The 16,499-nt window shown below is 47.8% G+C and overlaps 2 protein-coding genes across 2 annotated transcripts in view; one reads left to right on the top strand and one right to left on the bottom strand.

Annotated features, from left to right (window-relative positions):
* Positions 1 to 268: 268 nt before the first annotated feature.
* Positions 269 to 16,499, top strand: part of Rtfdc1 (replication termination factor 2 domain containing 1) — a 28,743-nt gene continuing 12,512 nt past the window's right edge. Inside the window, exons 1-5 of the mRNA XM_013024379.1 lie at positions 269 to 411; positions 2,362 to 2,456; positions 3,433 to 3,526; positions 5,782 to 5,921; positions 9,234 to 9,312. Of these exons, the coding sequence (XP_012879833.1) occupies positions 343 to 411; positions 2,362 to 2,456; positions 3,433 to 3,526; positions 5,782 to 5,921; positions 9,234 to 9,312 (477 nt within the window). The 5' untranslated portion in view covers positions 269 to 342. The remainder of the gene's footprint in view (positions 412 to 2,361; positions 2,457 to 3,432; positions 3,527 to 5,781; positions 5,922 to 9,233; positions 9,313 to 16,499) is intronic.
* The window catches only part of Gcnt7 (glucosaminyl (N-acetyl) transferase family member 7), a 5,771-nt gene continuing 4,084 nt past the window's right edge, over positions 14,813 to 16,499 (bottom strand). Inside the window, exon 2 of the mRNA XM_013024284.1 lies at positions 14,813 to 15,039. Within this exon, the coding sequence (XP_012879738.1) occupies positions 14,813 to 15,039 (227 nt within the window). The remainder of the gene's footprint in view (positions 15,040 to 16,499) is intronic.

Raw genomic sequence — 16,499 nt, 5'->3', positions numbered from 1 at the left:
GGGTCCGACCGGGAACGGGGGGGGGGGCGGTGGGCGAGCGCCGACCACCCTGCGGGAATCCCGGGCCGGGTGGCGCGTGGCCGGCTGCAGCGGGCGCACTCGGAGCGCTCGGCGCGCGCGCCAGCGGCTCAGGTCCCGGGCCACGCCCAACTCCTGGCAGCGCTTCCCTGGGGCGACCGGTGCTAGGCAACGGGCTCGCCTTGCTCCCCGCCTCTTCCGGTTGCGAGCTGCGCGACGGGCGGTGCGTCATCACAGGGGGCCGGAGGTGGCTTTCTCCTTCGCCGGCGATCCCGGAAGTGGCGAAGTGGAGCTTTTGCTGCTGGTCTCGAGTGGGGCTTCGCGATGGGCTGCGACGGGGGCACCATCCCCAAGAGACACGAGCTGGTGAAGGGGCCGAAGAAGGTCGAGAAGGTGGGTGGCGCGGGCGCGGGGGCGGCCCGGGGGGCGCGGGGAGCGGCCGGGGCCTGCGAGGCCCGGGCGCGGCCGGCCGCTCGCTTGGCTCCCAGCCGCCGTGTTGACGGCTCCCGGCCGCCACTCGCGGGACCCTCACCGCCCAGACCCTCGGCCAGACGTGGAGACCGAGGCCCGAAGGAGCGTGGCTGGCATTCTCGACTTTCTTCCGTCCCTTCGCCAGTTCGTGGAGTTTCTGTTGTGTTTTGTTAGCCTCAGCTCACTTTCAGTGTCTTGTGATGGGGCTGAAAGGGAGTAGCTTCCTGAAAAGCTGGGCAAGCAACATGTCAAAAGGGGGTAGACAAGAGGAAAGGTAAATACTAGGCATGTTTAGGCAAGCAGAATAGTTTTTATTCACTCCATCGTGCACAGCAAATAATAGTGCTTTCCGTGCGCTCTGGGCTAGACACTGGGAATACAGAAGAGAGCGCGACCCCTTGTAGAGCTTCCATCTCAAATCCATATTGTGAAGTAATAAGAAATGTCCACTAGATGTGTGTGCTGGTTTTTAACCCCTGGTTTCTGGACCGGTACTCATAAGTCTCTTGGAATTTCCCGGGTGATAAACGTGTCCTTTGTTCTAATGAAGTGACACTTAGTGGCCTTTTGGTCATCAGAATCTTAATCAAGCTCATGATTTGAAACTTGGAATTTTTAGTACCCTCCTTGCAATACTTAAGAAGTTCTGTTCTACATGCCCTTCCTAGATTTAGTGTTAAAATACAAATGGTAGTATTTGCAGTTTTTTGGGTTTTGTTTTTGTTTTTTGCTGGTCCTGGGGCTTGAACTCAGCCTGGGTGCTGACCCTGAGCCTCAAGGTTAGCGCTCTACCACTTGAGCCACAGCACTACTTCCTGCTTTTTTTCTAAGTAGTTTATTGGAGATAAGAGTCTCACAGATTTTCTGCCGCAATCCTCAGATTTCAGTCTCCTGAGTAGATAGGATTACAGGTATGAGCCACTGATGCCCAGCTACTTGTACAGTTTTAGTAAGTGGTACTTGCTTTGTATATGTTGCATTTGTTTGACACAGTATTAATTACCCATGATGTTTTCGTTCCCTTTATCTGTCACTCTTGTTTTTCATTTTGTTTGCTATACTAGGGATGGAACCCAGGCCCTTGTGCATACCACCCAAGTATCATTACTGAGTTTCATGCTCAGCCAAGTACCCTATGGCTCACACCTGTAATATTAGCTACTCAGGAGGCTGAAATCTGAGGGTTTCAGTTCAAAGCCAGCTTGGGCAGGATAGTCCATAAGACTCTTATCTCTAATTAACTACCCAGGCACTGGAAGTGTAGGTGTGGCTTAAGTGGTAAAGCACTAGCTTTGAGCAAGGAAGCTACAGGACAGTGCCCAGGCCCTGAATTCATGCCTCAGTACCAACATCATCATCATCATAATCATCAAGGCTTTTTTGTTTGTTTGTTTGAAGCAGGGCTTGGGTAATCTACCAAGCCTAGACTCAAATGTGTGATCCTCCTATTTTAGCCTCCTGAGTATTGGGATTATAGGTGTATATCACCATGCCCAGCCTCACTATGTTTGATTTAAAAAATAAAAGTGGTGGGCTGGGAAGGTAGCTCAGTGGTAGAGTGTTTGCCTTGCATGCCTGAGGCCCTGGGTTCGATTCCTCAGCACCACATAAGCAAAATGAAAAAAGCCGGAAGTGGCGCTGTGGCTCAAGTGGTAGAGGGCTAGCCTTGAGCTGAAGAGCTGAGGGACAGCGTCCACGCCCAGAGTTCAGGCCACAGGACCGGACCCAAAATAAATAAATAAAAATAAAAGTGGTTTGATTTAAGTATCAGAATATCAGCATAGTATTAAGCTTATATAGAGAGCTGTATACCATGGAATTTTCCGTTGTGAAACTTAATTGAAAGATTTTATTTTTGTTTTCTTTTATTAGGTTGATAAAGATGCTGAGTTAGTGGCCCAGTGGAACTATTGCACTCTGAGTCAAGAGATCCTAAGACGACCAATAGTTGCCTGTGAACTTGGCAGGTATGGCTGCTTTACTTTAATCAACATAGGTTTATTCGGTGATCTTGAAGGGAAATTTTAATGTGTACATAGAGTTTTTTTTTTATTTGGTCAGTTGTGGGGCTTAAACTCTGGGCTGGGCTCTGTCCCTCAGCTCTTCAGCTCAAGGCTAACACTCTACCACTTGAGGCACAGTGCCATTTCCGGTGTTCTGAGTGGCTTATTGGAGATAAGAGTCTCACCGACTTTCCTGCCCAAGCTGGCTTTGAACCGTGATCCTCAGATCTCAGCCGCCTGAGTAGCTAGGATTACAGGCATGAGCCACTGGTGCCTGGCTACAAAGAGTTCTAGACTCATCAAATATGAATTATCCTAAGCAAATCTGTTTAGAAAACGTTTTCATTCTCTATTTCTGGACATAACTACACTCCCCTAATCAATTCGGTTTATTCAATCCATGGTTCAAAACCTCAAGAGCCATGTTCTAACTCTGCTAAATTCGAAATACAAAGCATAAAGGAACCATGTGAGAGTCAGTAGAGATTGGTAGGTGGTATGGAAAGATTATGTCTTGTTTAACAGGGGAGCTGATTCTAGCTATTTATTCTTCTTTCTTGGTAGTACTGTAGCTCTGCCAACTTGAACCATACCCCCAGCCTTAGCCAGTTTAAAGTCCAATAATGTGTGCCTAGAAGTTCTGAATCTTCTGTTCTTATTTTTGAAAAAAAGTGAAAATATGTACTTTTTTTTAACATTTAATTTCCCAGGTTTTAGAATCCCTTTCTCAGGTTACCTTTTTCATTTTTTTATCTACCCTTTGCCTCTTGATTTAAACCACTTCTTTGTACATGTTCATAAGGGTTGATAGAAGGTTATAGGCACTTTTACTTGTAAAGCAAGACATTTCTTTATCAAATGTGATTTGGGGTTAGCATTTGTTTTCCTTTGGTTATTGAACATTGCTTGTTGCTACATACTTTGATCCTTACTTTTGCAGACTTTATAACAAAGACGCGGTTATTGAGTTTCTGTTGGACAAATCTGCTGAAAAGGCTCTTGGGAAGGCAGCATCTCACATAAAGAGCATTAAGGTAAGGCATGTTTCTACAGTGCTCCAAAGAGTCTCCCAGGTTGAGCTTATTTCATAAAATTATGTACATTAACGACTGACTTTAGAATTTGGGATTCTAATCCTATCCAGCCTCTAATAGAGCTGTGAAGTAATAGCTTATGTGAATCTCAAACCCAGAATACCTACACGTGTACTTCTGCATGATTAACCTGTTGTGGTTTTATGGAAGCTGTGAAATTTCTGAATGTACTTAATCAAGGTTCTGCTTGAGGCCTGGGGATATAGCTCATTAACAGGTCACTTTCTTATCCTGTTTAAAACATGACATTCGGTTGGATCCCCAACACCATTTAAAAACAAAGAAGAAGAAATTCAGTTACTTGAATTTTTAGTTAAATCTGGGAGGTGCTTTCATAAAATTAAAGAATTTTGCCGGGTGCCAGTGGCTCATGCCTGTCATCCTAGCTACTCAGGAGGCTGAGATACGGGATCACGACCAGAAGTGGCACTGTGGCTCAAGAGGTAGAGTGCTTGCCTTGAGCTGAAGAGCTGAGGGACAGAGCCCAGACCCCACAACTGACCAAAAAAAAAAAAAATTAGAGAATTTTGTAATTATAGCCCTCCATTTCTTGGTGGAGACCAGGCACGCAGTCCTGTTCTCCATTACCTACGGAGGCAGAAGGAAATGCAGTCCTGTTCTCCATTACCTACGGAGGCAGAAGGAAAGGGCTCAAGCCCTCTTGGCGTCATGTCTTCAGTGCCAGTGACTTCTACTTGCCAGCTCTGTCCTCAAGCTCTGGGACCATGCATCAAAGAAAAAAATATATAAATTGGGGACATATATTGAGAGAACAGAATCTTTCAAATGTAATTAATGAAAAGGGAAAAAAATCCATAAGGTGCTGAAGAAGTTTGGCGGCATCAGGCTGATGAGCCCTCACCTCGGTGATAATGGCTCTCCAGAAATTGCAAGGCTCCTTAGTGGGCCTAACCAGAACCCAATCCCTGGCTCCCAGGAGAGGGCTTTAGGACCTTTCCTTTGCCTTGCTTTCTTTTTCATTCACATGTTAGGCTTTTTGCTTGGATTCTGGGGCTGATTATAGGATATGCTTATTTGAGTACTTTTCAGAAATGTAGCCAGTGGGCTGGGATGTAGATCAGTGGTAAAGCGCTTGCCTAGCAAGTGCAACGTCCTGGGTTCGATCCCCAGTACCAAAAAAAGAAAAAGACAAAAAAAAAAAAAAAGAAATGTAGCCAGTGATGGTACTGTAGAAATTGCCAGACTGATTTTCATTCCTGAAAAAGCCACAAGTGTGAATTCTTTTACCTCAAAACGTCACTAGCTTTTGTATTCTTTTAATCAATGCTTAAAACACAATGGTTTTTTTGTGGTCAAACGTGTAATGCACACAACATGCACATTCCTTCCCCTCCAAGAAATGGGAGCAGTGCAGAGAAAGATGCAGGATATAGGCTGATCTGTCTACTGATTGGGCTGATTATCTGATGTCCCCTCCCCTCACTGTGGCATGGGTATCCCTTCTGAGGTTGAGTGTGGAGTGGACCAACAGAGGAGTGTGCTTCAGTCAAGGGTGTATAACTAGCCAGGCTCCTCTCCTGGAACCTCCAAACACTCCTGGAGGAAGGATTGCAGGGTTTTCCTTACAGCCCTAAGTTCTCTTCCTAGCAGAATACCTGAGGAGGTCCTAGTTGGCTTTGCCTGACTCTTAGGAAGTGGGCTGTGAAGTATGGCTTTCCTGTGAGGTGCTTAGCTGCTCTTCTCAGTGCGGAAATCAAACAGTGGGTTAAGTAGAAAGAGATGCTTCCAACACTAGCATAGAGCTGCTGAATGAAACACCTTGTGAGGCTGCATTCTTGGAGACCTGTGCGTGCACTTTCCCCCTAAAGGTCTGCCTTAGGTCGTGGCCTTGGATGAGCTAAGCGCATGTTATTAGTGAGTTAGTGAGTTGCTTCTGTCCCTCAAATAACAAACGTGTGTATGAAAAGGAACTGCCAAGTTATGTGGTCTCTAATATATGATAGTTTGATGTAGGATTTTTACTTTCTGATGGTGTACAAGTGTTGCATTCAGTGGGAATCATACATTGAATTTGGGGTGTGGCTCTTTCCCCAGTCCAGGGGTAGTGGGGGGGGGTGACAGCTGTGAGATTGCCCGTGAGTGGCCAGTGGCACCCCCAGTGATCCCCAGTGCCCCTGCTGAGCTGTGCTGCTCTTAATGTGACTGTCTTCAACAGTGCTCATGTCTCTCCACAGAATGTGACCGAGCTAAAGCTCTCTGATAACCCGGCCTGGGAAGGAGATAAAGGAAACACGAAAGGCGACAAGCATGACGACCTCCAGAGAGCCCGGTTCATCTGCCCCGTGGTGGGCCTGGAGATGAACGGCCGACACAGGTCAGTGTAGCCTCAGCGCCAGTGACCTGGGAGCCGTGAACTAGAACTGGTCCGCCTGGGGTTTCTTTGTGGCATCCTAGGGCTCAGCTTGGCTCGCCTCGGGAAAAAAACACACTCAGTCCCGTGGCCATCTGTGCTCTGTCAGCACAGCTGGCTTCATTGTCTGCAGCCCACTGTTCTTGAGAGTAGGAAAACCAAGGCTGAAGAGGAACTTCAGAGGGCTGGGAAGGTGGCTCAGTGGTAGAGTGCTTATCTTGCATGCACGAGGCCCTGGGTTCAATTCCTAAGCACCACATAAGCAGAAAAAGCCAGAAGTGGTGCTGTGGCTCAAGTAGTAGAGCACTAGCCTTGAGCTGAAAGCTGAGGGACAGCACCCAGACCCAGAGTTCAGGCCCCACAACCAGCAAACAAAAAAAAGTGGAACTTCAGAAAGTTGTAGGGTGATACTCAGGAGACCTGAGTCAGTCAACTTCACCATCGGCTCCTAGGGTACTGCAAGCAAAGGGCAGGGCTTCCCATGACAACTCCCGTTCCTTGGAAGTACCCAGATTTATTGACTAGCAGGCAACTTTTCGGATGTAGTGAGGCATGCTGTGAGCACCAGATAAGGTCCCAGCTGATTGTGCTCCTTCTCTGGCATTCTGGTGTATTTGTGTTGTTCAGGTAACAGACCAATGCTGGTAGGTGTGCCAGGCGGTGTGCCCATTGTGCCAGCTTTCACACTCTACCCGAGATGGACTGCCATGCTCTGAAGTGGAAGAGCCTGGAGCTTATGGATTTGAAGAGAAGTAAAATAGAAGGCCAGGGACCTTTCAAGTGCCTGAATTTAAACCATTGAGGGCTCAGTTCTTTGGCAGTTGGGTCAAGCAGGGAACTTGCTTACCTAATATTACCCTGCTTACTGTATTTTATTTCAAGCTATTATACTTTTTCTTTTTTTTTTGGTGCCAGTACTAGAGCTTGAACTCAGAGCCTCTTGCTCTCACTTGGCTTTTTTTGCTCAAGGATAGCTCTTTACAACTTGAGCCATGCATCCACTTCTGGTTTGGTAGTTAGTTGGAGATAAGACTCACAGACTTCTCTGCCCAGTCTGACTTCAAACCAAGATCTTCAGATCTCAGCCTCCTGAGCAGCTAGAATTACAGGGGTGAGCCAACAGTGTCTGGCTTCTTTTTATTTTTGTGTACATATTCATGTATGTATATTAAAGTGAAAGTCACGTAACAAAATCGGCCATTTTAATTCATGGGTATTTAATACATTCACATGTTAGTGCCGTCACCACCTGTCTTGTCATCCAAAAGAAACTCCCCCTCCCACGCCCCACCCGTCTCTCCCTGCTCCGCCCACAGGGCAACCACTTCCCCTCCCCTGGCACTTCTCCCTTGACAGGTGTCAGTTTGCCTTCTCCTCGGTGAATTTGCTTGTCTTAGGTATTTCATACATACAGAGTTCATACAAGGAGTGGCCTTCTGCATGGCTGCTCACTTCTTTTTAAGAAAACCTTGGTTCTCCCCACAGGAAGAACTCAGTAGGAAACAAACCCAGCTGCCTGTAGCCTGGTGCTCTGACTGGTGGCCCCCGACTCCTCCCCCTTCTGCTACTTAGTCTGCCCCTTTTTCTTTTCCCAGTTATTTTTGAACTCTGCCTGTTTGGCTTCTGTCCTCTTGGTTCATAGAGCCTGTGCAATAGATTGTTTTCATTAGTAAATTTAGTAAAATTTATATAATAAAGATATGAACACATAGAAATAAATTGCCATGCAATAAAATACATTAGGTCTCTGTTCAAAGAAAAATAGTGTAATAGTAGTAAGCATCCATAAAATGGTCGCTGGAAGGAGTCACCCCACATTATTTAGTGAATCTACTGAGGTGTTTATTGAGTGAGTTTCCATTAGGACAGTCTGCATGTGGTGAAAATCTCCGTGGTGGACTTTCTGGGGACTGGGTGGAGTAGAATGTGAATGTGCTTTCTGCTGCCCATCCGCCCTCTAGTGTCCACTCTCAGCAGGTGGACCTGTACTTAAACATGGTTCTTCTAGACAGTCATGGATCCCTGGTTCATATTTTGTAACTACTTTGCTGCTGCCTTGTTTAATTTTTCATGTGTTTTTCCAACCTTGAACACCAATTAGCCTTGCTCTTTTCAGAGGCTCTGGGTATTCAGAGTTGCTGGACTCATTCCCCACTGGTGAGCACTTGACATGTCTGTGATTCCCTGCTTTGCTTATTAAAAGCAGTGTTGGGCTTTACAACCTGATGAGTACACACTTGTGCATTTGTGCACTTGGAGACCTGTTTCTATTGAATAGTTTTTAAAGTGGTTCTTTACTTGGTATTGTCAAATTCCACTCCTAAAATGCAGTGCCATGTGGTACCCACCGCCCACAGAAGTGCCCGTGTCCACAGTTTTCAATAGAGACCTTCAGGTTCCTCACTTACACCTGCGAGGTGAAACAAGCCATGGTTTTCAAATGAATTTCTTTAACATCTGAGGCTAACCATTTTTTTGTAGATTTTGTCTTTTCTAAACGACATGTTAGTGTCCTATCCCTGCCATCATATTGTTCAGCTTTTTTGTATGTCTTCCAACCTTGGGGCTTGAACTGAGAGCTTAGCACTGTCCTTGAACATTTGTGCTCAAGGCTACCATACTACCACTTGAGTCACAGCTCCACTTCCAACTTTTTGGGTGCTTAAGTGGAGATGAGTCTCATGAACTTTTCCTGTCTGGGCTGCCTTTGAACTGCAATCCTCGGGTCTCAGCCTCCTGAGTATATTGCTTTCATGTGGTTTATAGTTGCTTTTTAAGGCCTTTTCAGAGGGCCGGATGCTCAAGTGGTAGGGCACCAGTGTGAGCCAGCAAGCCAAGTGAGTGAGCATAAAGCCCTGAATTCAAGCCCTGGTACCAGCAAAAAAAAAAAAACCTTTAAATACTCATAAACTAAAAACCCTACAAAACCTAAATACACACACACACACACACACACACATATTTGATTTATACACTTGATTTGCTTTTTGTCTTTTTATGTTTGTAGTTTCAATGAATATTTTCTAAATTTTTTACATGACATAATTATTAATTTGTTTTTGTGGCACTGGGGTTCCAGCGTCTAGTGTGTGCAAGTTGCATGCCCTAGGCAAATGCCCTGCCCTAGACCCCAATCCCTGATTTTTTAGTCAGTGAAATACAGTCATTTTTATGTTCATGGCTCTGGCTCCTTGTCTAGCCAAGTGGTGTCAGTGATGTCGGTACTCATGTCTAGTCCACTGTAAAGCCATTCTCCTCATTGGACTCTCCCTCCAGGTTCTGCTTCCTTCGGGGCTGCGGTTGTGTGTTTTCTGAACGTGCCTTGAAAGAGATAAAGACGGAAGTCTGTCACACGGTAAGTTCCTGTCGTCCTCCATTTTTCCCTTGGTAGCAGAGGAAATCAAATGGCCTGGGGTCCCTCTATCGTTCAGCTCTCCTGACGTTCTCTCCAAAGCACATTTGAAAACCCTTGGAGGCCATTGATTGCTGAAGTAGAGTCAGCCTCTTGTGGTCTGCCCATGCATCCTGTGCGCGTCAGGGCTGTTCCCAGGGGCTGTGTTCCCTCTGCAATGATCTGGCACCGTGCCAGCCTAAGGCTGCCTAGCTCCTGCTAGCTCTGATTCTTCCTGTGGTCGGTCCTTCCGTGTCCCTGACTGTCTTCTTAGCTCTTACCCTGGTAGAGCAAGCGGGAACGCATGTAGTAGCATGAAAGTGGCTGTGTGCTGCAGCATGGGGGTGGGAGAGCTTGGCAGCAGCTTGGGAAGCACAGCTGTGGGAAGCACAGGTCAGGAGGGAACTCTGCAGCAGGGTGGTCCTGCCAGCAAGAAGGGAGCTCTGTGTATGCCCATGCTCAGTTGTGTGTGCATTATTATACATAGTGTACATGGAGGTGTTGAGGTTAGACTCACCCGAGTGCCTTGTGCACTCCAGAAATCTTAAAAAAAGGTATGAGAAGGCGGGGAATGAGCTGAAAACTTGGTTCAGACGCCAAGTGAGCCAAGTCAGCACTAGTTTTTCAGAGTAATCATAGCGGGCACCCAGGCGTGGGGCACTCACTGATGAGAGCGATCAGAGTGCCAGCCTTATCCCCACACGCTTAGGCTGCGAGGCTGCCCCTAGTGTCACCTCAGCCCCTCGCATAGCCGGCTGAAGCCGGTGCAGCTGACAGGCTCTGCAGAGCTGCAAGGGTGCTGACCTTACTCGCGGACACAGAGACCCAGCGCCGAGCCAGGCAGCCACCCAGCCCTCCAGTGACGCAGGACTGGCTGTAACTCCGGTACCTCTGAATTTGGGGGACTTTTTTGTGTGTGCTGATCCTAGGGCTTGAACTTGGGACCTGGGCCTGGTCCCTGAACTTTTGTAAAAAGCTCAAGGCTAGCACCCTGCCACTTCAGCCACAGCTTCACTCCCAGCTTTTGGTGGTTAACTGGAGATAAAAATCTCATGGACTTTCCTTCCCGGCTGGCTTTGAACTGCCATCCTCAGATCTAGCCTCCTAAGTTACTAGGATTACAGGCACTGGGCTAAAAGAATTTTTTTTGGAATCTGTTGTAGAAGACAAGGTCATGAGTACTTTTTACTCCTACAGTATGCGTAAACATTGCCACTGCAGAACGGGTTGCGTGCATGCCTGTGTTTGCTTGCCAGAGCCACTGTGAGAAGATACCATGCACTGAGGGACAGAAATGGATTGTCTCTCATTGTACTTCCTGTGGTTTAAAAGTTCTCTCCCTTTTTCCCTTGACTTGAGGGAAGGAGAGTATCTTTCTTTCTGGAGAGATTTCTGTGGGCAGACCTACAACTGGCTCATAACCCCTCTACTCTCCCCATTGGCTGGGAGTCACAAGGCCAGGGAGCCTGGCTGCCGGGAAGCATGGGAGATGTAGTCTTAATGGGTATCTAGGTGCGTGGAGAATGGCGGCCACTTCTGCATCAGGAATTTCAGTGCACCGTGAATATGGGAATGGAGGAAGACAGCCAGTGCCAAAGGCTATTTGGACTGTATCTGAATTTTTGAGCAGTCACTGGTATGAGGCCTGTGCCAGGGCTTCAGTGGGCTGAAAGCTATGCGTTTTTTTTCTCCTTTCACCTTCAATTTTCTAGATGTGTCTTTGAGGGAGGGGAATTGTGGAGCTTGAACTCAGGGCCTGGGCACTTCTTTCAGCTCTTTTTTTTTTTGGGGGGGGGTCCAGTTGTGGGGCCTGAACTCAGGGCCTGGGCACTGTCCCTCAGCTCTTCAGCTCAAAGCTAGCACTCTATCACTTGAGCCACAGTACCACTTCCGGCTTTTTTCTTTTTGCTTGTGTGGTGCTGAGGAATCAAACCCAGGGCCCCATGCAAGCAAGGCAAGTGCTCTACCACTGAGCCACCTTCCCAGCCCCTCTTTGAGCTCTTTTTGCTCAAGGCTAGTGCTCTACCACTTTGAGCCACTGCTCTACTTTTGGTTTTCTGGTGGTTAACTGGAGGTAAGAGTTCCATAGACTTTCCTGCCTGGGCTGGCTTTGAACTGCAATCCTTAGATCTCAGCCTCCTGAATTGCTAGGATTACAGGTATGAGCCACTAGTGCCTGCCAAGAAGTGCCTTTTAAATTCACTAGCAGAGATTCAGAGCTTGGAGACAGCTTTGGTTCTATCAGGCATACATGCCTGATTTCAGTAAACAGGATCCAAAGAGATGGCAGTTGCTAGGCTTTTTTGTTTTTGCTATAAACAAATCACTAGCCAGAAAAATTAATTGTATTCCCCACTGTATTTTCACTTCTTGCAACAAGAAGAAACACATTGGAATCATTTCAGGGTGCAAAATGAATAATGTGCTTGCTACTCAAAGTTCATCATAACCTACAATATTGGCAGGTTTGATTGTTTGGGTGAGAAGGCACAGAATCTGAGGAAAAGGGGTGAAAAGTGCAGCAGTGGAGTGCACTGGACATTGATGAGAGTGAACTATACAACGCGTGTGTGAAGAATGGGAATGGGAGAGAATGACGGCACAGGTGACACTGTACAAAAGGAAATGTACTTATTACCTGACTCACGTACATGTAACCCCTCTGTAGATCACCTCTAAGAATTAAAAAAACTTTAAAAGAAGTGCAGGTGGCTCACGCCAGTTATCCCAGCTGCTCAGAAAGCTGAGATCTAAGGACCAAGGTTTGAAGCCAGCCTGGCAAACAAGTCTAAGAGACTCTTCCTCCAACTAATCGGCAAAAAGCCAGAAATGGAAGTGTGGCTCAAATGATAGAGCTCCTGCATGAGTGAAAAAGCTGAGCAAGAGTGTGAGGCTGTGAGTTCAAGCCTCAGTACCAGCACACACAAATAAGTATAGAACCTCAGCCCACTGCAGGCCTACTGATCTAGTTTGTGTTTTATCAGGGTCCCTACATGACTGGTATGCACAGGCATATAGCGAAGTTGCTGTGAAGGTTAGAGGTATGGCAGTGGTAGTAGTTAACTTGCTAGCTTCTGGCCCCTTGTGATCAGGCTCTGATAGGTGGAGGTTGTGGGATGCTTTAAGTTAGAAGTAACTGTGAATGTGTACTTGGCTGTTTCTGTTTTAAATTCTTTTGTTTTACATTCTTTTCATGGCAAATGGGGTGGAAAGAGAAAATTAAGTTAGGAAAGGGAATATTTTTTTGAAGTGGTCAGCTAAGCCCAGTTGTAGTGGCTCATGCCTATAATCCTAGCTACTTAAGAGACTAGGACCTGAGGATCAAGGCTCAAAGCCAGCTGGAAAGTCTTAACCTCTTAATCTCCAGTCAAGTGGTAAGATGCTAAAAGTAGAGCTATAGTTCAAGTGGTAGAGTACTAGCACTAGCTCTCTCAGATGAGAGAGCAAAGCCTTGAGTTCAAATCCCACTACCTGTGTACATACACATACACACAAGTTGGGTCATCTAATTCTAGTTTTTGGCTTTGATCTCCTTTGGGTTGTTTGAGCTTCCTGCAATATTTATGGTTGTCAAGCCTCAAAGAATTGGAAGAAACACTTATTTTGTGATGGGGAGGGGAGTCCTGGGACTTGAACTCAGGGCCTGGGTGCTGTCCTTGAGCTCTTTTTTTTTTTTTTTTTGTCGGTCGTGGGGCTTGAACTCTGGGCCTGGGCGCTGTCCCTCAGCTCTTCAGCTCAAGGCGAGCGCTCTACCACTTGAGCTACAGCGCCACTTCCGGTTTTCTGGTGGTTTATTGGAGATAGGCGTCTCACGGTCTCTCCTGCCCGGGCTGGCTTTGAACCGCGATCCTCAGATCTCAGCCTCCTGAGTAGCTAGGATTACAGGCGTGAGCCACCAGCGCCCGGCGTTGTCCTTGAGTTCTTTGCACTACCACTTTCAGCCACAGCACCACTTCCAGTTTTCTGGTGGCTAATTGGAGATAAGAGTCTCACAGACTTTCCTGCTTGGGCTGGCTTTGAACTGTGATCCTCAAATCTCACCCCCTGAGTACCTAGGATTCCAGGGGTGAGCTGCCAGCACCCAACTTAATATATGCTTTTAAACAGTAACGTGTAAGGCTGCAAGAGGGCTCTGTTTCCAAGACTAGAGGCATCATCTCAGGACCCCTGTGCATACATCACCTTGGTGTTAAGAGTTCACACAGTTTTATGTGGGATTTTATTTTGTTCTTATACACTATAAGTGAGTAAGTGAGCAGACAGTCTGCTTGAGAATGGAGTGTGCGCCATCTGCCTTTCCATTGGATGTGAGTGGTGCTGAAGCTTGCACTGGTGTTGTGCTGCTCGGGTCAGAGCAGCTGGCCTTTCCTTCACCTCCTAACTCCCCCCAATCCCAAAGCTGCTGCTGCACTTACACAAGGGCCCTGAAACCTTGCTGTTCTTACTGTATTTTGTGCTGTTTCTGAAGTGGTGTGTTCTGGTCGCTGCTTCTGTTACAGGCTTGGACCTCATAGGAAGTCAGTAGGGTGGCCTCTGTGGCCAGGCTGCCCAGCTGCCTGCTCAGATCCTGGCCTCACCCTCCTGCCCCGTCATCTCCTGTGGGGAGTGTCAGTGCTGCTGGGGGGCTTTCGTCCTGGTGCGTGCTGCGCTTGCCTTAGTGAGCCTCGCGACGGGGCTGCTAGCCACCTGGGCCTCAGATGTAACACAGTCAGCTAAAACGTCTAAAGGAAATGGAAGTCCAGATTCACTCCTCAGTCACACTCACCCGCTTTCCAGCATCCACAGTGCCCCGTGGTGCAGCGTGGCCATGGTTGCCTTGAAGAGCACTAGCAGGCAACAGGGCAATGGCTCACTTCCAGCAGCTTTGGACAAAGTGTTCCCCGTTTCTAAGCAGTTTCATCTTACTTAGGGGTCTCCAGAGTACAGTCTGTTGTTCTCACTGACTAGCCCGGCATGGCCAGCGTATTTCCATTAGGGTGGGGGGTTCCTTCCCCACAGGTACTGTCTACAAGTACCCACCCCAGAGCAACTCCAGCTGGAACGCACATTGCAGCACTGAGCGTTTTATGTAAGCATTCGGCTTTCCAAGACCACTGGGACAGGCTTAGGCCTTTTGTTCTCCTGGGATTTTTCTCCCAAAGCTAAGGAAGTGGCCTGTGATCAGTAGTAATGTCTTGTCAAAACACATTCCAGGACTGGGGATGTGACTTGCCTAGCATGCATGAAATCCTGGCTTTGATTCCTCAGTACCATCTATACAGAAAAAGCTGGAAGTGGCACTGTGGCTCAAGTGAGCACAAAGAGGCTCAGGGACAGCGCCCAAGCCCTGAGTTCAAGCCCTGGGACTGGCAAAAAAAAATCTGAGAACTAATTGGTACCAGGAATTACTGTCCTGGTGTTCTTTAGTTCTAAGCTTCCTTGTTTCTATCAGGAAAGAATCACATCCACAAGAAAACAGATGCCTTTAGCAGTGCAGCTTCATGTTGAAATGACTTTCCGGTTGGAAACGCCAGTGTGGTTCTATGGGGACCTCTGCCTGCGCCAGGACCCGAAGCCGGTGCCTCCTCTCCAGGCACGTGACCACGAGGGGCTCAGAGGCCGGCTCGAATTTGTTGGCAAACAGAGAAGGCGATTGGATGATCCAGGGCAGGTCTCCTGGCCCGTAGACACAGGTGTCTTGGACATAGTGGCCTGCAGAGAGAACACAGAATCTCAGCTGCCTTTGTTCCACCAGCTGTTCCCTCTGCAGAGAAGTGCTATATGCCCCTTCTGATGTCACTGTAAGGCTCTGGGCTTCACAGTTCAGTTAAAAACCATCTGTTTTGATTAGGTCCTTTGTGCCAGGAATTTCTATAATGTTCTCTCCAGGTGAATCCTGTGTCAGATTCACTGACCTGGGCACTGGGAGATGAGCTGGCACGTACCTGCTGCCTGGCAAAACAAGTCCCCCCTCATCTAACTCCCCTTGCTCAGTCTTTTCCTTGGTCATGGGCAGTTCATCAGGGTGCTAGTTTTAATAAGTCATTGCTTCTGGCTTTATTGGTTTTTCTGAGTGACTGTTGGATGTAGGGGTAAATAATTAAAATTGGAATTTGAATCCAGTGAGATTCCTTTGACCAACTCCAAAGCACTTTTTAGTGCCTCTCGCTGCACTTGGCCTGCTCCTCGCTCTCTGTTGTCAGCGCCTCTGGGGAGGGGCCGAGCTAATGGCTCCTTCCTGCACTGTCTCCACCGCAGCCCAATCATCAGAAGTCCCCTCTCTCACAACCTCCCTCAGGAAATACTTAAAGGAGAAGGGGAGCGTGGCAAGAAGAAGCTGAGACAATCCAGAGGAGCACTCCTCCAGCGGCCTATCTGTGTGAAGAGTCAGGGCTGGCACATGGTCAAGTTGAGGGGTGGCAGCCGCTATCACGGGTGCTTTCCTAACTGACACATTCAAGTAGAGACATGGTCACCTGTTAAGTCAGGAAAGTGAAGGTCGCAGCCTGGAGGCTCGGGCCCAATGGAAAGTAATCACTGCACCGTGATTCTGTGTGACTGGGTGAATTTAGATCACGGGTACAGAGGGCACGCCCAAGTTGTATGAGACTGCTGGGGAGCAAGAGGACCCCTTGTCACCGACTACAGAGCAGCAGCTATCTCTGCGCAGCATTGGTCTCTGCGCAGCATTGGTCTGGAAGCCGTGGCTACAGGAAGCGTGTCTCTGTCCGTCTCACATGCTAGTCGACAAATCAGAGCACAGGACTCACTTTCTTCAGTGCTTGAGTTGGAATTGTAGGAGCAGGTAGAAAGAACCAGATCATAATTTGTTTTTGTTTGTTTGTTTGTTTGTTTTGGGTCCAGTCGTGAGGCCTGAACTCTGGGCCTGGGCGCTGTCCCTGAGCTCTTCATCTCAAGGCTAGCGCTCTACCACTTGAGCCACAACACCACTTCTGGCTTTTTTTTTTCTTTTTGCTTATGTGGTGCTGAGGAATCGAACCCAGGGCCTCAGCCATGCAAGGCAAGCGCCCTACCACTGAGCTACCTTCCCAGCCCCCATAATGTTGTTTAAAAACTAGCTGGGGGCTGGGAAGGTGGCTCAGTGGTAGAGCGCTTGCCTTGCATGCATGAGGCCCTGGGTTCGATTCCTCAGCACCACATAAGCAAAAAGA

The sequence above is a fragment of the Dipodomys ordii genome, unplaced genomic scaffold (genome assembly GCF_000151885.1).
Source record: "Dipodomys ordii isolate 6190 unplaced genomic scaffold, Dord_2.0 Scaffold75, whole genome shotgun sequence".
Lineage (NCBI taxonomy): Eukaryota > Metazoa > Chordata > Mammalia > Rodentia > Heteromyidae > Dipodomys > Dipodomys ordii.
The sequence above is the reverse complement of the archived record's forward strand: the minus strand, read 5'-3'. Positions and strand labels throughout refer to the sequence as shown.